This window comes from Carassius gibelio, chromosome A24 (assembly GCF_023724105.1).
Source record: "Carassius gibelio isolate Cgi1373 ecotype wild population from Czech Republic chromosome A24, carGib1.2-hapl.c, whole genome shotgun sequence".
In the NCBI taxonomy this organism is placed as follows: domain Eukaryota; kingdom Metazoa; phylum Chordata; class Actinopteri; order Cypriniformes; family Cyprinidae; genus Carassius; species Carassius gibelio.
The window spans coordinates 6767913-6789576 of NC_068394.1; the positions used below are offsets into that span (position 1 = coordinate 6767913).

The 21664-nt window shown below is 35.4% G+C and overlaps 2 protein-coding genes across 3 annotated transcripts; both read left to right on the forward strand.

The window, feature by feature from the left end:
* The first annotated feature begins 4848 nt into the window (after positions 1-4848).
* LOC127946166 (ski-like protein) lies at positions 4849-15854 on the forward strand. The gene is made up of 7 exons (XM_052542529.1): positions 4849-5074; positions 6574-7753; positions 11570-11658; positions 12563-12732; positions 12811-13007; positions 13134-13346; positions 14251-15854. The coding sequence occupies exons 2-7, from the start codon at positions 6695-6697 to the stop codon at positions 14455-14457; spliced, it is 1935 nt and encodes a 644-aa protein (XP_052398489.1). The 5' UTR covers positions 4849-5074; positions 6574-6694; the 3' UTR covers positions 14458-15854.
* A 442-nt stretch (positions 15855-16296) lies between these two features.
* On the forward strand, positions 16297-21596 carry LOC127946169 (leucine-rich repeat-containing protein 31-like). Of its 2 annotated transcripts, none has more exons than XM_052542532.1 (11): positions 16297-16410; positions 16534-16603; positions 17106-17321; positions 17392-17538; positions 17636-17803; positions 18473-18643; positions 19592-19759; positions 19839-20006; positions 20080-20244; positions 20337-20504; positions 20617-21596. In XM_052542532.1, the coding sequence occupies exons 2-11, from the start codon at positions 16591-16593 to the stop codon at positions 20964-20966; spliced, it is 1734 nt and encodes a 577-aa protein (XP_052398492.1). In that variant the 5' UTR covers positions 16297-16410; positions 16534-16590; the 3' UTR covers positions 20967-21596. The 2 variants fall into 2 exon arrangements, with proteins under 2 accessions (XP_052398492.1, XP_052398493.1); XM_052542533.1 differs by having other exon boundaries at positions 17106-17288.
* Positions 21597-21664: the final 68 nt, after the last annotated feature.

The window sequence follows — 21664 nt, forward strand, 5'->3', positions numbered from 1 at the left end:
TGCATGCACCTTTATATTATCTTTATTATTATTTAATCGGTAGCAGTAGCTGTTGTTGCAGCAGGCTACCGGTTACTATGCCTGGTTACTACAGCAGTGTGTCTTTCGTGCTCAGTAATCGGATCAGACACGCGGTTGATATCCGTTAAACTTTACTAATGCAAGACATCAAAAGTAAAACATCTGTTTTTTTTTTTTTTTATCTTGCTGGTTAAAACCGGTGCATTAGGTTTCATAAATTGAATAAGGGATTTGAAAATCGGTGAGAGGTTTAATGTCTCAGTGTTAATCTATAATTGCAAAAATTCCGGACACGAGACTTATAAAGCCGAATCCTGTTGCAACTAAACCTAAGCATCTGAACAAGAAAGCCAGTAGAGCTGAAAGCACACCTGCAGTCAGGACCAGAGAGATGTCGGTCACCGCAAAAACAGGGCATCAAGCTGCCCAAGATGCACCCGTGAGACCGAATACAAACACAAAACAATGGAGAGGAGCAATAAAGAAATACAGACGAAACCGTTCGAGCCTTCACCGAGGTCAAACATTCAAAATATGCACCGAAGGAACGACCAATGCCAAAAACATATTCGCGTGCGCTTTCTGAAATCCACAGGTAGGAGAGTGCCAGTGGTGCCAGTGCCAAAAAGTTCTGTTTAAAATGTTTAAAAGAAGCTCTAACGGGTTTTCTGTAGCAACTAGTAACAGTTTACTGCTGATGCTTTCAGCAGTAAACTGTGTAGTTACTATTTGCCATAGAAAATCAGTTAGAGCTTATTTTGTTCACTCAAATAATTATTTCTGATCACTGACACGTTCCTATTTAGTGTGACAGTCAAAAGGCATTTACAGTATTTGCACCAAACCCAAAGAAAAAACAAGATATTCATCTAAGTAGGTGCTGCAGAATCACACTTAGACCTTAAGATTCTTACCGATTATTTTAAAGAAAATGTTTTAAATGAAATATTTAATTGCATCTCTCCTAAATTGTCTCTTTAAATACTATTTAACATTTTAACATTTAATCATTTAGCAGACGCTTTTATTCAAAGCGACTTACAAATGAGAACAGTAGAAGCAATCAGACCAACAAGAGACAACAACAGTATACAAGTACCATGACAAGTCTCAGTTAGGCTAGTCTAGCACAAAACACATAGCTATGTGTGTTTTTTCCCCCAAGAATAGAATAGACAAGAAAAGGTATGTGCTATTAGTCGGTCAAGTGCTGGAGAAAAAGGTGAATCTTAGATGTTTTTTGAAAATGAGTAAAGACTCAGCTGTTCTCAGTCTTTACTCATTTAAAAAAAAAAAAAACATTATTTAAAAGATGTATATAGTCAATGTCAAATAAATATATAGTCAATGCAAGTGACAAGAGCACAGTAGCCTATATATTAGCCTATATCACTCAATGCATTTAATTTTTTTCTGTACATATTATAATATGTGATATTTTTCAGTTGTTAACGTTTAAAAGGAAGTTACAGAAGGTTAAGTATAGTGCTCACTGACTGAATGCTTTGGTATTTAATAACAGAGGCAGAAGCAAATTAAAATAAATTATGTTATGACCACTAGGGGGAGTTAAAGTTCCTTTTATACATGAATATCTGGATAAGTCTGGGACAAATGTCAAAGCAATGAGTGTGAAACTGATCAGTACTTTACATTATGATCCCTGTGTCACCGCATTTGATCAACTGTTTCTACATGTGTTCTTCAAATAGATTACCTGCTACTCTTCCAGGTGGGTGCTTATATCTGGAGGAGGTTGGGCCAAACAACAACAAGAAATGCAAATCAAGAGAAGACAAAAGCAGGTAAGACCATAAAATGATAACCAGTGAACCAAAACTTCTCCATATATAATAAGCACAGTGATCTGGTGAATGTCTTTTTCCCTTTCAGGTTAAAAACGTGTTTTAGAAACTCCTTAAATTTTGCACAAATAACGGTTGGAATACTGCCAACAACAGATGAGCATTATCTAGTTTTGTTTTTTGTTTTTGTTTTTAAGTGCAGCTACATGGACTTACTAATGTGACGTTATGTTCTAAATCTATATTCATTCAATATTCAAGAATTTTTGACATACTTGATGTGAAATGCAAATACTCATCAATAGACAGTATAGGTTTTATATTAAAATTAAAGAATAATATACAGAATATAATGACCGTGTGTTTGTTATATTTAGTGCGCACAAGCTACTAAAATGTTTAAAAATGTTTTGAAAACAGTTTAAAATGCTTCCTCTTTCTTATAAAATTTTAAGTGACAAAAACACATTGTGTTATTACAACTGTGAAGCAATTGTTTAGTAATTCATCTTAATTTGGTCTATTATTTCATGCAAACAGTCCTCCTAGTGATCTGTTTTTTTTTCTCTGTTTCTTAGCAACAAGGATCTTTCTCTCTTTGTTTTGTCCTCTGTGTATATTCTGGGAGCTGTCTGCTTTGAAGGTTCCAAAAATATGAACCAGGGTCCTGTTGCCTGGCAAGAGGAGAGTGACAGTGTAATGAAAAGTAGATAGGTGATGACAAAATAATAATAAAATAAATTATTCAATTGGGCATTATGGAGCTCAACTCTTCCCTGGTATATTAAAGGAATAGTTCACTCAATGAAAATTTGCTGAAAATGTACAAACCCTCAGGTCATACAATGTTGATTAGTTTGTTTTTTCATTGGAGCAGATTTTGAGAAATTTAGCAGAACTTGCTCACCAATGGATCAGTGAATGGGTGCCGTCAGAATGAGAGTCCAAACAGCTGATTAAGACATCACAATAATCCACAAATTATCCACATGACTCCAATCCATCAGTTAACGTCTTGTGAAGTGGAAAGCTGCAAGCTTGTAATAAACAAATTATTCATTAATGTGTTTTAACTGGACAAAATACCAGACCATAATCCATAATAACACTTCATCCAGTGACAGAGGGTTCATAGGTGAGCAGATGATGCAATGTTGAATTTCTCCAAATCTGTTACAATGAAAAATAAACTCATCTAAATCTCAAAAAGTTTGAGGGTGAGTAAATTTGAGCCAATTTTAATTTTAGGGGAACTATTCCTCTAAGTGAGTCTCAGTCCCTTCATCTGCCATCAGTTGCAGAACAATGCAGTTCTTCTCCTCACTCTGAGGATATAAGTACTGTTCAGCTATGTTGTTTATAGAAAACATTTAATAACTTGTTTACACTGCACATAATTCTCAAAACTTGACTGTATTGCGTTAAGGGTAAAAGGTAAATATATACCAATATATTAAAAAAAAAATTCTCTTGATTCTCTTTCTAGGTGAGTTGAATCACTCGTTTTGCCTCTAGTTCTGCTGCTTGACCTATTGCTTTTCAAACCTTTGCACCTTTACAATTCACTTTGAAAATAGCAGAGAAACTGTTGTTGTTTATTACCATGCATTGAAACACACTTAAAAGGGCTCCTCTGAGAGTCTGTAAGTAATGAAAAGTAAAAAGCCAAAGGCCCCTAAAGGACATTAAATTAGTCTCAGACTGAACAAAAAACAAACACAAAATAGCTTTCCCGGAAAACATGCACAGTGGCCAACCAGTGTTACTTTCAGATTGCCTTTAAATACCCTTAAATTGTATTTTTGTTTAAATAACAATGATTTAGTACAGGAATATAATTTTATGATGCTTTTTATTCTTTCTTTCTAACACACGGTTGTACAAAAGTCTAACCATGAGGGTGTTTCCTCTGAATTGAGTAATCCAGGCATATAGGTCAGGGTGTGAACAACATGTTAGCAGCTAAACTACAAAAATGCAAACCATGACACAAATGAAAGTCAAATTAGAGCCATTTGCCTTATGCTAATTTATGCATGGAAAAGGACAAAAAGAAGAAAGACAATGCAAATGGATGTCTGAAGGTGTCATTACACAAAATGTTAATAGAAAGTAAAGAAATATTCATGCTAAAATACAATATATTGCGTGATTATGCGACCACTACCTCCATTAACACAACTATCTTGTATTGAAAAAATATACATATATATTAGCAATCTAGAATATTATTCACATAAGGAGACTATAGGGTTAGTTATCAGACTTGAATGCTATCACAAAGGCTATCTTAGTAATTATAAGGTTTAGAGTCAAAAGTCCGATTCAGTTAAAAACTATCTTAAAATAGATTAATGTCTGAGAATTGTGTCTTCCAAACTAAAATTTCAGTAGCATAATTATTGTACTACACTCTTGGGTGTACATTCAAGCGAAAGTAGACTACTATGCAAATTATATCTACACAATAATATCACTACTCCAGTTACTCAAAACAATTATATTAATTTTATGATTACATTTATTATTATATTTTGCTGAAACACTGATAATAGCTATACACCAAATATAATGTTACAATTTATTTTAATTTTTTATAAAGCCACTCTGTAAAATACTCCATAAAGTAAATAACTAGGTGTGACTATTATCCATGGTCCCCTACTGGTGTTTTCTTCATTTTAAAATGACTTAATATCGTAATTTGATAATATTTTGCGCAGTTAACCTGTGTTTATTAAGCAACAAGACAACCAAGAGAAAATCAGTTGTCTGCACACAGACACACCTTTACCACGGTTCACAATAATTCGTGCATGTTTACCGCACGTATAGACTTCCTACTCTTGCTACGGTTGCTATGGCTGTGGTCGGTAGAAGAGACCGAATGGCAATCAGCGATTGGACAGTTGAAAAAGTAATTCAGAAAACTTCCCCAATCGGTGATTAGTTTATGGGCGGGACTAATAGGAGTGCGGGTAACGCCCCCAGATCGCGAGACAGACTTCCTCCGCTAATCTCGCCGTCTAGCCGTGGCACCCGTCGGGTGACGTAGGTTGTTGGGTTGTGGATTGACGTTGTATGAAGTCCGCAGCAGTGTTATCGGTGTCAGCTCGTTCGTTCGACTGTGAACTCCGCGACGGAATCCCGTGATATAAAAATACAATTATTTCACGCGCTTTCTTCTCGTCTTTTCCTTTCGTCTTCTTCTCGTCAGAACAACGTTAAATGATACTTCAGATTTAAAGGTAAGCTTGAATAAACATTGTTTTTTTTGGGTAACATTTTCTACAACGAAAGCAAGTATTTCCAATATTTAATATTTCAATATTTGATCATTCATATATTCAGTACCTCATTATATGATTGCTTCCCGTGCCTTTAACGTTACATTAAATGCCTTCTTTAGCGTATTAAATATTAAATAATTATCTTCGATTGTTTCGGTTGACTTTTGAATGTGGTCTATCTAAGATTACTCATACATATGTATTTTGATAATCGACAGTAATAAGAGACGGTTATAGTTTATTTCCTTCAAGTGTTGTTAGAAAATAATTACAATGTATGATTTTTTCACCATCGCTTTGATCATATTTCACACAAGCAGAACCTAAATATTTCTATCACCACTAGATCTAACGTTAGAGAATCTTTTTTTCCCCGCAGTGAAATCTTTTCGAGTGGTGCCTTCACAGTTTGTTGTGAAATGTGAAAGTGTCATAAGTGTGGGAACATATGGGGGTAGTCCCGCAGAGGTCTCTGGCACGAGTGAATGTCATTACCAAGGCAGAGGGGGGAGGGGCGGAGCTCTAAGACCGGTCAGGGGGAGTGGCTTTGTGAAGAGGGCGGGGCCTCTCGCTGTAAGAGGGGGTGTAAAGTCTATTATATGCAGACACAACACATTACAGATATGATTCATTTTTTAGATGATTGCGCTATAATGATACTAATACTATAAACCCTTCCTGGAAATGAGTTTAGACTGTTTATAATTATTTAAAAGATGAATGAATCTAATTTCCCAGACATGACAAATGACCATGAGTTTTTTTTAATATCATTGAGATACTATCATACTTTCTATTCATATTTTACATTTAATGTTTTTTATTTTAGTTAAGGTTTTAGCAATTTTGTTGTGTTTTTGTATTTTTTTTTTATTACTAATTTAAATGTTTATAATTTTTTTTTATTAATGCATTTTTGTTATACACACACACACACACACACACATATATATATATAATTGCTTATTTATTTTTTATTTCATCAGTACAAATAGCTGAAATAGAAAGTTTATTATGTTTAATTTTATTTTATTTCAGTTCATGTTTATTTCATTTCAATTGCTTTTTAATTGTTTTAATTTTAGTTTCAGTTTTAGTTATAACTAAATGTCTGTTTGCTGGTTGAATGTCTGTATAGTTTTTGTTAATTCTTATTTCAGTTTAGTTTTATTAATTTTAGTACATCAAATTAAACTAAATAAAAAAGGGGAAATGCTGCCTTAAAATTCTGAAAAACAATGTTTTTATATATATTTTGTTTTAAGTTCAAATTTTTTTTATCTTTTTAATGGTCTTAGGTTTAGTTAATATAATAAAAGTGGTTCCCTCAGTTGCCATCTTATGTCTTTTTTAAAATAAAATATCAAAGTAATGAATTATTTTTGACCTTTATTTTTGATTATTATCAAAACCTTTATTATTATTAATAATCTATGATGCTTGTTTGGACTTTTCAGCCTTCTGGGAAGTGTTGAAGACTTACTATGATCCACATATAAAAAGCACTGCATTCCTGACACTTCCTCTGTGTATCTTCTGGTCCCTGAAGACAACTTGGCGATATCCATAAACAACATTATGGAGACTACTAAGAATAAGCGCCGAGACCTCCCCAAGGAACAGGCACTTCTAAAAGTCCCATTAAAGAGGTTGATGCGAGACAAAGCTGTACAAGGCACACCCATAAAGAAACGTGTGATGGCTGCTCTCAATTTATCCTGCAAAAAGATCCCAAAAACCTCTCTTGGCTATCAGGTCTCAAAGGCAACTAGCAAAATGGATGCCAATCCGGATCTGAGCCCTGGTTTGAAGCACACTCTAGCGCAGTTCTCTCTGAGCAGCCAGTGTTCCCTCGGTGGCCCAGCTGCATTCACAGGTCAACATGGTCAGTATAAGATGGCGCCCCCTCTGGCTCAGGGAGGTATGGCAGTGGGACCCGTACTAGTCCCTCCTGACAGCTCAACAGACCTTGGCCTCTGCTGTCTGGAGGGCGAATCCATCTCCTGCTTCTCTGTGGGAGGCGAACTGCGTCTTTGTTTGCCCCAGCTGCTTAACACCATCCTGCGGGACTTTTCATTGCAACAGATCAACTCTGTGTGTGACCAGTTGTATTTGTACTGTTCCCGCTGTGATGCCACACAGTTACACATCCTTAAAATGCTGGGCATCCTTCCTCCAGGGACTCCGTCCTGCGGCCTCATCACACTGACCGATTCCCAGCGTCTCTGCAACACACTGCTGCATCCAGGCGAGGAGCCCTCTCGTGATTCACACAAAGGGAATGGTGACAGAGAGGAGGAAGAGAAAGATGGTGAGGAATCTGGAGGATTTTGGGTGGAACACCAATGTCTGGGCAAGTGTCAAGGCCTGTTTGTACCCCAGCTTTACTCCAGTCCAGATGCGCACTGTATCCGTTGTTCCCAATGTCGGATGCTCTTCTGCCCAGAGCGCTTTGTCATGCACTCCCACCGAGAGCCAGACAAACGCACATGTCACTGGGGCTTCGATTCAGCCAAGTGGTTCTGCTATCTGCAGCTGGCACAAAAACACCTGGGAACAGCGGATGAAGAGATGCTAAAGAAATCTCTGGAGGATATGAAGATGAAGTTCCAGGAAGAGAAGAGGCAGCCGCGTGTAGTGAGTATCTCTTATTTTTAATCAATAGTAATTCAGAAATTAAGCTGTTAATGTATTGTAGTGTAGCAAAATATGAACAAAGATGGGGAAATAATTGGTAATGGCACCATTTGTATTTATCAGATAAGATAAATTAATGTTGTTTTAAAATGTGCTATCTTGAACCTTTACAGTGAATCTTGTTTCTTTACAGTTTATAATTACTTTATTCCATAATGTATAAATTAAATTTACTATTGCATTTTCTTTTCTTGCATTACATCCATATGAATAATATGATTTTTAATCGTAATAAAGATGAATGTAAAAAAAAAACTTAATAAGCTATACGGTTAATTTTTCCTGCAAGTTTTGTGACATAAAAAAAAAAAAAAAAAAAAAAAATATATATATATATATATATATATATATATATATATATATAGTACTAAGGCGTTTGCAGCCGAGAAAGCTTGAAAGACCATAGTTGTCTGCGTCCAAGTTTGTTTAAATTTTTTGAGTGGAAAGTAAACAGCAAATCTAATGTTGGGTCAGCTGAATCTAGCTCTCATGCTGCACCAGATGTTTCCCTCCGAAGGAAATGGCTGAATTTGGTTCAGACCGGGTCACTAGACTCTCAAACTCCTTCTGACAGAGTCTGCACAAACAGCGGGAGCCACAGCAACAGGGGAGAGAAACAGAGGAGGAGTGGGCGGGAGGGAAGAGAGAGAGAGAGAGAACAGACAGTTGAGTAAAGAAAGAGCAAGAAGATTGAGAGAGGGAGTGAAAGAGAGTGGCTGGGACATTCTGTTACATGTGCCTGCAGTATATTGCTCCCCCTTTACAGGCTTAGCACTCACACTGCAGGACCTCCATCACCAACCAATCAGAGAGCGAACCCCTGGCCCCAGCCTCCCTCTCAGCCAATCAAATCTCAGCGCATTCAGTGAATTCCCATCTCATCAAATAATGCTTAGCCAGAGACTCAACAACATCCCCAGCAGTTTTCCCAGATACAGACATTCTGTTTACATTTAATATATAATATGACTACTTATTAGATATACTTCTAGAGACAATAAAAAAGTGCAATAAATAAGGTTTCCTATTTATGTATTGTTTATTAGAATTGGACAATATTTGGCCGAGATACAACTATTTGAAAATCTGGAATCTGAGGGTGCAAAAAAATCAAAATACTGAAAAAACTGTCTTTGAAGTTGTCCAAATTAATTCTTAGCAATGCATATTACTAATCAAAAATTAAGTTAAGATGTATTTACGGTATAAAATTTACAAAATATCTTCATGGAACATGATCTTTCTTTACTTAATATCCTAATGATTGTTGGCATAAAATAAAAATCAATAATTTTGACCCCTACAAGTGTTTTTTTGGCTATTGCTAAAAATATACCCCAGTGACTTAAGACTTTTTTTTTTTGTGGTCCAGAGTCACATATATGAAACCAAATGCACATTAACACCCTGTAATGTGCACATAAATAACAATGTTCAGGTCAAGGCAGGAAAACGAATTTGACTGTAATTAAACCTTGTAGTCAAATTTGGTCAAAAGTAGAGTTGTTCCGATTCCGATACTAGTATCGGAAATATCTCCGATACCACAACAAATTCTGGCATCGGCATCGGCGAGTACATGAACCCATATACCGATCCGATACCATTTTCTTAAAAAAGACCTAGTTATGACCGCAAGCTTTGCCTAACCGCTGCACGGTTCTTCTTCGCTGCTCAAAATGCATTGAAAACACAGGAAGTTGTGCTGTGTTGCCACAAGCAACCCCTGTTTAGAGCAGCGAAGAAGAAATGAAAACGCGTTAGCAGCCCTTATCTATATATGACTGGATCACTCATCACATTCTAAACTGCCAAAAGACAGTGAAGCCGCTACTATATTATAGATCAGTGGTTAGCAGTATGTCTCTGTAGTACCGGTAGTTAAAGACTCTCGAGTATATTCAGTACCGGCAACTGCGTTCAGTCGCTTCCGTGTAAGTCAAAACGCAGGGCTCCAGACAGTAGCCGAATATATACTAGTGTCTGTGAATATTAAACTGCAAAATACTATTTAAATATTACTCCCGCAAAATCTACATCTCTGTGGGTGACTGGCACAGATGCGCGAGAGCTCGCTGTTTTGTAGTCTCTGCTGTGTGTCATGAGGACACGAACGCATAAACCGTCACTTCATGAGAATTTACCGTTTCATTTGAGAATACTGTCATATCATAAACACAGACACTCAAAGATCTTCATGGCAGCCCATTAAAATAAATGTTTGGTTTACATGAGTAAATTGACAATATATAAAGCTACTGTTGTAGCCTACAGTAATAATAATACATCTCTATAATAATAATAATTATGCCTAGATGGTTGCTTGTTTTTTACTTGTTTTTTACTTGTTAGAGATTATCTGATTAATAGATCTTTTTTTATATTCCTAGACTTATTTGTTGCAGTTTTTTTATACAGTTATATTGTAAAACTTAAATACCTTTTTTAGTTTGCGGTGTTAGATTTTTGGCTGCATTTGAAGTTCTTTTTTGCATAAGAAAATAAATAATACTGTCAAATTCATGTTAGATAATAAAAATACTGTAATAAATACAGTAGTTCACCATGTATTTGTTCATGTTTTATTGAGGGATCTGTCTGAAGCACACCATAAAAAAATTCTAGCAATTTACACAGGGCTAGTAGTATATACAGCTGTATATACAGATATACACCCAGGTATCGGATCAGTACTCGGTATCGGCCGATACCCTGAGCCCAGGTATCGGAATCGGTATCGGGAAGAGAAAAAGGGTATCGGAACATCTCTAGTCAAAAGTCACAAATGAATCATATCAATGTAGTGCATTAAAAGTGACCGTCCTGCTCATGTCACTTCATAAATAGCAGTGTAGATTAGTCCTCGTGCCATGAGTGCCACGTGATGGCCCCCAGACAGCACACCCTTCCCCCAACCAGAGACGTTCTGAGTTCATGCACTTCACATGTAAATGTATGAAAGACGGTATTAGTGTGTGTTTTTTAATAAACCTGTATTACTTGTTTTGTTTCTAAGAGACATATACACCAAACCGTTCCTACCACTGATAAACAGTTTCAAGAGTATACTTAGAAAGACTCGATTTCCAGAAGAACCACGCATCGAGTGCTTCATAACCACAGTGGAGGGACTTTTGAGTATGTGCGAATTGTCACTTTATGACCATAAAGGAAATTTTTGACTCTGCATCGTGTGGGTGTGTGGTTTCTATTTTTTTTAGGGTCCACATGCTTTGAACGTGCGTGTGGTGTGCAAGCTGGTTGCTGAGGCTTTATGACAGATCAGATGGCCTATTTACATTAAAGCGGCTTACGTCACAGGCTGTTGATGGGAGAAACGTCCATATTTCCTCCAGTGTTCAGATTCACGTTTCTGTCCTATATTAGGGAGTGCAACATCATCACACGGCCTGTAAAACATGTCAGAATGAGAGTATTAATCAGTGTGAGCTTTCACAATGATATAAAGTCTTGTTTACATAGTTCTAGATCTGGCTTCTCTACTGGAATAGAATGAATCATAAGAACTAAATGTGTGTGTGCATGAAGACGTGCAGAAGTGACACTGTTCATACTCGTGTGCTTTAGGAGGCTGCTTGGCATGTGAAGGGATTAAATCAATGTTCAATAAGTAATACAACTCAATGGGACTGCTAATACGTTAAGAGCAATCAGCGTTAACACACAATGGATAATCAATCCCTTTTTTTGTTAGTGAAACCAGGCTAACGAGTTCTTTTTATCTCTCTCTTACAGGGAGTATCTTCACCTGCATTTGTGTTCGACTCACGTTTGCTTGCCAGTCTTAAGGAGGACCCTGGCCAAGCTGACTTGATGTGGCAAAGGTTCAATTCATTTACAGATATACATTATTCAATAATATGTATAGATTATCTGATCCTGGACAAATTTCTTCCCAAAAATCGCAGATAAAAAAAGGACAAATATTTATTTTTTGTAAATACTTAATTTTTATTGTTCTCATTAATCATTCTCATTATCTCATAATGATTTAAAAAAAAACCTATTCATTAACATAATAAATGCAAATCAAACATTTAAAGGTTTATTGTTCGCAGTGGTCATAATTATCAAATAAAAAAATACAAATATATATTTTTTATTAAATTAAATTAAAATAGTTTAACTGAGATTTAAAAGTATAAATGAATGTGAATTAATAATGAATGAATAAATAATTGCTATTATGATATAAATATTGTATAATTTGGGTTAATATGCTTAACTGTAATGAAAATAATGTCACAATGTAAATAATCATACTTCTGTTCTAAAATATAATTTAGTATTTCTTTCAGTTGATTTTGAGGTGAAAAAAGATCTGGACATGTTCTTAAAAGCAGTGCCATTTTAGCATCGAGATGTTATTATAATGTTTTTTTATATTTTGAATTAGAATTTATTTGGACATTTTGTTTTACATTAAATTTTTAATAGATTTTTTAAAATAAAATAAGGTTAAAATATAGGTTTTTATATTTTATTTTATTTTTCTTTTTGTGTGTGTGTGTGTGTTTAGTCTTTTGACTTTAAACACACATTGTGGACTAAAGCACAATGTTAAACACTCAGATCTCAGGGTACTGATAATAATACACAATTAAAATAAACATATATAAACACACACACACATATATATATATACATGCACACAAATATATATACATAGAGCTAGAAGTAGTTTAGTACAAAACAGTAAGTAATTTCCTTTATTGTATTCCTCTCCAGCTGGTACCAGTACATGCCTGACAAGTTGGAAGATAATGGCTTGGCACAACACCCTGAGTATGTGCCTGGAAAGGAAATGGGGTCTACAGGAAAAGAGATGCTAGGTGATACTCCGAATGTGAAGAATCAGGAAGAACACAACACCGACCCAAAGACGCCCACCTTTGCAGGTCAGCTTGCTTTCATCATAAGTCACATTGCACTACCAAAATGTACATGTTTCTTAACAAGAGATCTAACTGATATAGAGCAAGAAAAACATGGCCAGTACGAAGATGCCAGTCCAGATGAATTGCAGAAGGTAGATACAGCAGCTTATAAGCGGTCGGTTGCTGTGACTGTGGAGCACAGTAAGGATGGCATGGTGATGGAGCTCCTTCAGATGTACAGTGCTCAACACAACAAACTTCAGTCAACACTACGCAGACAGAAACAGCTTGAAAAGGTTTTTACCTACCTGACTAGATTACAATATAGCACACATAATGTGTTTTTAGCACCTTCTTTTCATGTGCCAGAAGGTGCGCATGAGTATCTGATGACTCTTTCTCACTCTGATACTTGTGAACAGCAGCTGCAGGCTCTGCGTCAAGGTGAAGCCACAGACCGCTGTGACCTACACGGGGAGCTGGAGGCGGTTCAGACTGAACACGCTCAGAGGCTCGGTGAAGTCCAGCAGGAACAGAGAAAGTTAAAGTCCCGACTCGAACAGCTGAGGCAGCAAGGCTGCAGATGCAAAGAACTTGGTACTGAGCCGCACCAGGAAACCATCTATGCCAAACAGGTAGAGGCCGATCATACACATCCACACAACACCATGTCAGGTTCATAATCTGTCATGCTTTCTTTTTATAATTTGTTTTAGGATAAAATTGTATTTTAAAGTTTCATTTCAATTGTAAAGAAGTTTCTTATGCACACTAAGGCTGCATTTATTTGATCAAAAATACTGTTAAAATAGTAATATCGTGAAATATTATTACTATTTAAAATAGCTATTTTGTATTTCAATATATTTTAAAATATAATTTATTCCTGTGATGGCAAAGCTGAATTTTCAGCATCATTACTCCAGTCACACGATCCTTCAGAAATCATTCCAATAATCTGATTTGCTGCTTAAGAAACAGTTCTTATAATTATCAATGTTAAAAACTTAATATTTTTGTAGAAGTCATGATATTCTTCAACAAATAGAAAGTTCAAAGGTACAGCATTTAAAAAAAAAAAAAGCATTATAACTGTCTTTACTGACACAATGTACACTTGCAGAATAAGTAATTTCTTAAAAAGAAAAAAGAAAATATATGACATACAATATATATATATATATATATATATATATATATATATATATATATATAAATTGTATGGCATATATTTTCTTTATTCTGATGACAATATATATATTTTTTATATATTTTTATATATTTAATGCATACATGCTGAACTAAAGTATTAATTTCTAAAAAAAAAAAATAAAAAAAAACAACAACTTTCGAACAGTAAAAAAATAAATAAATAAATAAATATATATATATATATATATATATTATACACACACACACACAAATATATATATATGTTTGTGTGTGTGTATATAATTATTAAAAGAACTTTAAAAAAATCAAGCCCTGTTTTTTTGTTGTATAATTCACTTTAACTGACCAAAGGCATCCTGTGCTTAGTTATCAGAACTGCGTGAGAGGCTGGACCACGCTGAGGAAGACCGTGAGGAGCTGCAGGAAGAGCTACGCAGAGAGCGAGAAGCCAGAGAGAGACTGGAGCGCACCATCTCTGAGCTCAAACATCAGATGAGGGACAGCAGCCACCCTGCTTCAGTGGACTGGGTGTCTTCAGTCTCCAGTGACACACACATGTACCCGACAGCTTAGCGTGGTCTACGGTCACCGCAACCTGATTTCTGTGAACAAGATTCATTTTGGTGTGTCCTTTTTGGAATTGGATGCCAAAGTTGTTTTAATTGCAGTCCTACGGATGAATTATACAATTTGGGTTGGGTTTGGGCTCAATGCTGTGAATTTGTTGAGTTTTGTTGACATTTGAGTAAGGATTTTTGTTGTTTTGATACAACTTAAGTAGTTACAATTATTATGCAAACCACTAACCCTGCAAGCTTACAATCAACACCATCCATTTTGATTTAATGCTAGGACTACTAATATCAAATAATTTTTTTATTCTTTTTTTTAAGTATTGGAATTGTTTAAAAATATATCGCAACTGTTATTGTTTAAAAAAATATTTATTGTTTATGAATAAAAGTTATGTAAATATATTCTTATGTCAAATTATACATATTTTACTTTCTTTTTTGCCATATTTTTGTTTATATTGTATGCAGGTTACGCTCATTATGAATGTACAAAATATATGCATGTGTACTTTCATAAAATATGGATATATATACTATGTTTACACTGTGGTATGAAGTCAATGAAAGAAAATGTTTTCTATGCCATTTACAGTGAATGTTCGCCTCTTTTAATGACCACCAATTTTATTCTCCCATTTTGAGAAAAAAAACTAAGATAATTATATATTTTAAAAGTGATGATAAATGTTAAAACGCTCATTGCCTCAACTTTAAGTACAGTTTAAGTATATGACATGGTCCTTGTACTTTATATTCCATAAATTGTCTAGACAACCAGGTCTGTATGTACTTTGCTCAGAGAAAAATGTGTTATTCTTATATGTGTGAGAATTATGTATCGATATTGTTTGCTGTAACTGACAATCACCGTGTTTATCTGTAATTGCTTTTATATCCAAAACTGAACAGTTAAGATTAATTAAATAGTTGCTACCTCAGTCGAACACTTACAGATATATACATAGAAAAACGTAAAATACGGGATGTATATTTATGTATAGAAGTGAATGGATGGAGTAGTCAGGTGTATGACTGATAAATACCTCTGTGCTGCTGCTATGACATTTGTTTAAATGATTTTCTTCCTTTTTTTCAGTTTCCAGATGATTTAAAGATGCATATATTATACAGATATACTGAGTATTGTTTCCTAACTTTTAAGGCAAACATGATTTCACAAAAAATGTTGTCAAGTACAAAATCTGAATTATCTTTGCCAGTGCCATCTTTTGTGTGTATCATATAACATGACACTTTTGTCCTACCTCCACAGTGATCGAGACACTTTGTTTCACCCTCCAAATTTTGTATGTCATCTTTCTACATTCACTCATGGGAAATGATATATTAATGTGCTGTTGGGGAAAATAATAAAAAATATTATATATAATTATATACATTGACATATCTTTTAAAAGGCTTGTATAAAAGCGAATTTACTGTTGCTACTACTAGTAATCAATAAAAAGCCCATTTGTAACATTAGTTAACATCAAAATTTCAGAGGTACGATATTTAGTGCTAAACATTACAATAAAGGTACTCTAAAAGCTTCTTAGACTGCCTGAAAGAGATTTCATATGTATTTTTCATGATTTTAAAGTACTAACTGTAGTAAGTTAACTATTTCACTGGTTACCAAAGTAAACCTTTTTTAGAAAGGTCTTCTGGCACATATTTCTGGTGTCCACTCAGCAAATTCACGGTGTCCACTTGTGCAACATTCATAAATGAGTGACAAAAATGTTAAATTAATGAGGCTTTTAAAGTGACCGGATTCATGTGACGGCGCTTGTTTACTATGTTTTTATAAAGCCAAAGTTCAGCCTAACTTCCGGGATCCGGTGCGAATGAGATGAACTTGACAGGTGTAAACGCGGACTGAAAATGTTTACAGTCATCGCGCACTGATGAATGAATAATATACAAAGGATTCAAGAAATATTTCAAGGTAAGAAAAAACTCGAGTCATTCTGACTGAATGATTTTAAACCAGGTTCCGTCGCACCGATAAGCAGTAAACAAATCGATTGTCATTTATATTGTTTGAAATATTGGTGTATTCATTTTTCAGATTGAAAAACGGACAGAATAACCATATATAAAAACTTACCTGCTTCTTTGAAAAACGATGGATTCAACAGGTATGTTATCTGGAAGCGTCCCGCGAAGTCTGTCAAAGCATGTCTGGGTCATACTGACCCCCAAAACATGACACAATTCAATAAAACAATTATACAATATATATATATATATTTTTTATTTACCACCCCCTCCTTAATTTTACCCGAAAGGTAAGCATTATTAAATAGAAACATAAGTACATACATTATACATTATATACATTATTAAGTAATATATATATATATATATATATATATATATATATAGTATTTGTTGTAGAAAAAAATAAATAAAAGTGAAACATTAGCAAAGAATATTGTTCTGAAAATAATTCATATATATATATATATATATATATATATATATATATATATATATATATATATATATATATATATATATATATATTTGTATGCAAAATATATTTTTATTTGTATTCATTTGGTGTGAGATTGAATGAGATTATTAATCTAAAAATACATTTGGAGTCGTTTATAAATCCATTTTGTCATCACAATGCAGAGTCTACCAAAGGGAAGGAGAGTGTTCAGAAAAGATCTCCTCTGGATCTGATAATGAACCAACTCCGAAGGAAAGCCTCTTTCACGGAAAGGAAGAAACCGGCTGTGGGCCGCCTCTTCCGCCCATCAGAGAGCAGTGACAAGAGAAACGTAGGCATCCCCGAAGTGAAAGAATCAGAGGCCGGTGAGGGAAAGGAAAAAAATGAGCCTGGGAAAGGTGGGCATTAGGTTTGTTTAGAAGACGTAACAACTTAAATATAGATGAACAAACCCTTGTTTTCCTTTAGAGATCAATGACACAGATGATGAGGCTGGCTCTGTTGTGGGCTGGGGTCGGGTGAAGCAGTTCGCTCAGAAGCTTGGGAAAACCCCTCACAGTCAGAATCTGAGCCTGAGCCACTGTGATCTTACAGCTACAGATGTGGTGGAACTAGGTGGGTGTTGTGACACTTTTTTTCCCCACTGTAAAATAATATTCACAAGATCGTACATACGCCAGGATCTCCGATTATTGTTTTGACGTTTCCTCAGCCACCTTACTGCCATTTCTGGCTCAGCTGGAGGTGATGGACCTGTCCTGGAATGATTTGGTTGGAGGCTCCCTGAAGGCACTTACTGCACATCTGCATCATGTAGGAAAACTGAGAGTGCTGAAGCTGTGTAGCTGCAGATTAACAAATCAAGACCTCACTTCTCTTGGTACAGGAAGTATTCATTATAACGACTTAAAGGGATAGTTCACCCAAAATTTTTTATTCTGTCATGATACTCTCGATGTCATTCCAAACCTGAAGGCCTGTGACATTCTTTCTTCTGCAGAAGACATTTTGAAGAATGTTGGTAACCAAACAGTTTCCAATTGACTTCCATCATTTATTCACCATACAATGGAAGTCACTGGGAACCAAAACTCTATGGAAATGAAAGTCAATGGGAATGTTACCAACATTCTTCACAAAAAAACACAAAAAAAATATATTTTGAAGAATGTTGATGAGCAAACAGTTTAAGTTTAATTGACCTCGATTGCATGGTCAAAAAAGATACTGGAAGTCAATGGGAACCAAAATCTGTGGTAAACATATCTTCTTTTTTTTGTTCTGCTGAAGAAAGAAAGACTAATACAAGTTTGAAATGACACAAGGACGAGTAAATAATGGCAGCATCTTCATTTTTTTCATTTTAGGTCTTTTTATTTGAAAAGACCTCACAAAAATGCTAAATTAAGCAACATTTAACACATACATGAGATCAAAAGCTAAATATACACACGTTTCTTTGGAAAATAATTTAAATTCCAACCTGATTTCTTGAAATTTGTCTCATTTAAGATAAATTAAATAAAAACTCTCCTAAAATGAATTCCAGGTGAAGCTCTTGACTCCATTCCTCTAATAGAGGTGCTAGATTTGTCCTGGAACGTTGGTGTGGGTGGAGGACATTTCAGACACTTCACAGAACACCTCCAACCTGAAAGCACACTGAAAGAACTCCGTCTGGTGGACTGTCAGCTCTCTGAGACAGACATTACAGCTCTGAGTAAGACATGCGTTTGTATAAAACACATATAATGATGTTAATTGAAGTAGAACCTCCTACTACTCCACGGTAAGATTTCTTATGACACTGAAGACTAGAAGTTTAATTCTTTTGGGTAGTGGTGAACTAGGCACACAGATCCAGCATTTGAGTTAAATTATACATACTTAGATGAAATATAATACCAGTAAAAAATTCTACTCGAGTAAGTTTTGTATTTACACATTAGACTAATGAGAATTAGACATGAAATTAGCTTAATCATAATGTAAATGTAATGATACAATTACAAAAATATATTGTTTTTAATAATTACATTTTTATGAAATCTATAATTTATTTTATGCAAAATGCAACTAATTACTTTTAGGTTGTAATAACTTTCTTTGCAGGTCTCTACTGCCATTTTTTTTTTTTTTTATCATTCCTCCTGCTCAAAATTTCTATTCAAGGAGCGAGGGTTCTAATGTCAGGTTCGAGCTCAGTTTGACATCATAATGCAGTCAGTCAAACTGAGGAACATGTTATGGTTCTTGGCTCATTTTGAGTCAGACTAGACAGATTTACTTGAGATTTTGTCTTACCAAATCATTGAATCAGTTGTTAACTGATGCAATCACAAATAAACCACTCGAAGAGGTTTGTGAACTGGTTAATTTAGTTCATTGGAAAGTTGATTCTTGTTTTTTTCCCCCATTCAAAACAACTAGGAATTGCTTTTGGTTCTAAAATGTTGTATAGTAAAAGCTATTATTCTTGTAATCCATTTCCCCTCCAAAATGTATAGACTCTGATAAAGCACAGACTGAGACAAGTAACAGTAAAAATACTTAAGTGCATCATTGCATTTAAGTGTATAAACTGTGAATGCAACTTTAGTTCATTCAGAAGAAGCCTATAAAGAGCTGGTTATCTATTTTCTTTAAAAGGTTTTTTTTTCTTCTTCAGGTGAGGCTCTTCCCATGTTGTCTAGTTTGGAGGAGTTAGATCTGTCCAATAATAAGCTGTCAATCAAAGGAGTGGAGAACTTCACCTCCTCTCTAGGCTCAACTCCACAACTGAAGACCCTAAATCTGAGCAAGTGTGGACTCAGTAAAGACAGCATCAGTGTTCTCGGTAATTTTAATAATTGAATAAGTTCTCTTAATGATTTTGGAGAATGATTTATTGAATTAGTTTTTTTTAATGTTTAAAGGACAGGCACTCGGGTCCGTCCCTGCGCTAGAGCACATCAATCTGTCATGTAATAAGGAAGCAGGTGGAGGTCTCACCATGCTGTCCACTAACCTAGCTCTCCTCACACACCTGAGGAGTTTGGACATGCATCTGTGCTGTCTAACAAAGGAGGATGTGTTAGCTTTAGGTAAGACTAGTTGTCATAGTTAATCTAGCTGAAGTGAAGTTGTTCGTATTGTTATTTTAACTCGCTTTCTCAGTCCAGGTAGCTTCATCTCTCAAAGAGCTCAGGGAGCTGGATTTGTCATCCAATAAAAGTGTTGGCGAGACACTCCAGAATCTTCTGCAAACCCTCCCTCTTTCTCAGATAACCAAACTTCCATTAAACAACTGTGCTTTGAGCACACATGCATGCCATGCTCTTGGTATGAAACCAATACAGTTTAATGACATTATATATATTTTAATGGAGAGATTTAAAATAAAAAAAAATGTGTGTTTCTGGGTTTCCTCAAAGGTACTGCAATGCAGATGCTAAAACAGCTTGAAAGTTTGAACTTGTCATGGAACAAGTGTGTGGGGGAAAATCTGAAGCAATTTCTGGAGCCTTTGTCGCCTGATTTCAAACTACAGGAACTCAGACTGAGCAGCTGTAATTTAACCACTGAAGATGTGCTACAGCTAGGTCAGTTTTGGTCAAAGGATGCTCAGTTAATTACATTAATGCTGGAATACATGACGACAGTACTTTAAACATCCATCTGATGACACTTTTGCAAACTGTTGTAATCTTGCAGAATCCGCTTGCCAGCGTGGAGTTCTGTCCCATCTAAAACAGCTGGATTTGTCTTATAATGGCAGTGTTGGGGATGGTGGTTGGATGGCTCTTTTTGGAAAGGCTGCTGCTCTAAAGGGACTGGAGGAGCTGGATGTCAGTCTGCGACCTTCTGCGTCTCTCTCTGTGTCTCCCTGGCTGCCCGCCTTGTTGGAGGCCCTTCCGCATCTCTCGTCCCTCACCCGTCTGTCTCTGCAGCACTGGGCTCTGAGTTCAGCTGAGAGAGAGAAGCTGGAAAAAATACTTTGCAAGAAGAATGTCATCCTGGAGTGTGACAAGCTGGCCACGGCCAGGCCGAAGGCAGCAGGTTAATGAGAAGCATTTCATCCACTTCGAAAGTTACTGAAGCTTCAAAGATGTTACTGACAATGTGTTGATTGAAAAGCATTCGACTAATACGTACTTTCCTTTGACCCATTTTCTTTTTTTAAACATGTTTTTATTTTATTTTATATCACACAACTGATCATAGAAAAAGAAGATGTTTTATTATCAATTTTTATTATCAAAAGTTACTTAGATCTGCATGAAGATTCATACATTTTCATTTGTTGGTTGAATATACCTTCAAGTGTTGATTGTTTGCAATACAGTAGAGATTATTCTTGTTGGACAAGTATTTGGATTTACACTTTATTTTATTCATTTGCTTCTTTTACATAAAACATTTACATAAAACAAAAAGAGTGTTTTTGACTGAACTTGCTAAATCAAAATCTCTCTGACTTTTATCTGTCCCGTCAAAACTGTGAAAACAATTTGCATGTGACACCCAATACAGCGAAGACTAAGTGTCAGAGCAAATCGTTTACATAAATGACGTGTTTTTTGCAGACATCATGGCAGCCTGTGACATTTCCAAACACTGGACACATGGACATAAAGGCTGTAATCAAAAACACTAACTTTGTGAGTAATTATAATAAATACAAATATAACCAACTGTGCTGTGGATTATTTTGCTTGCAAGCTCCTGAAATATTTCAACAACAACAACAAAAAGTCCCGTT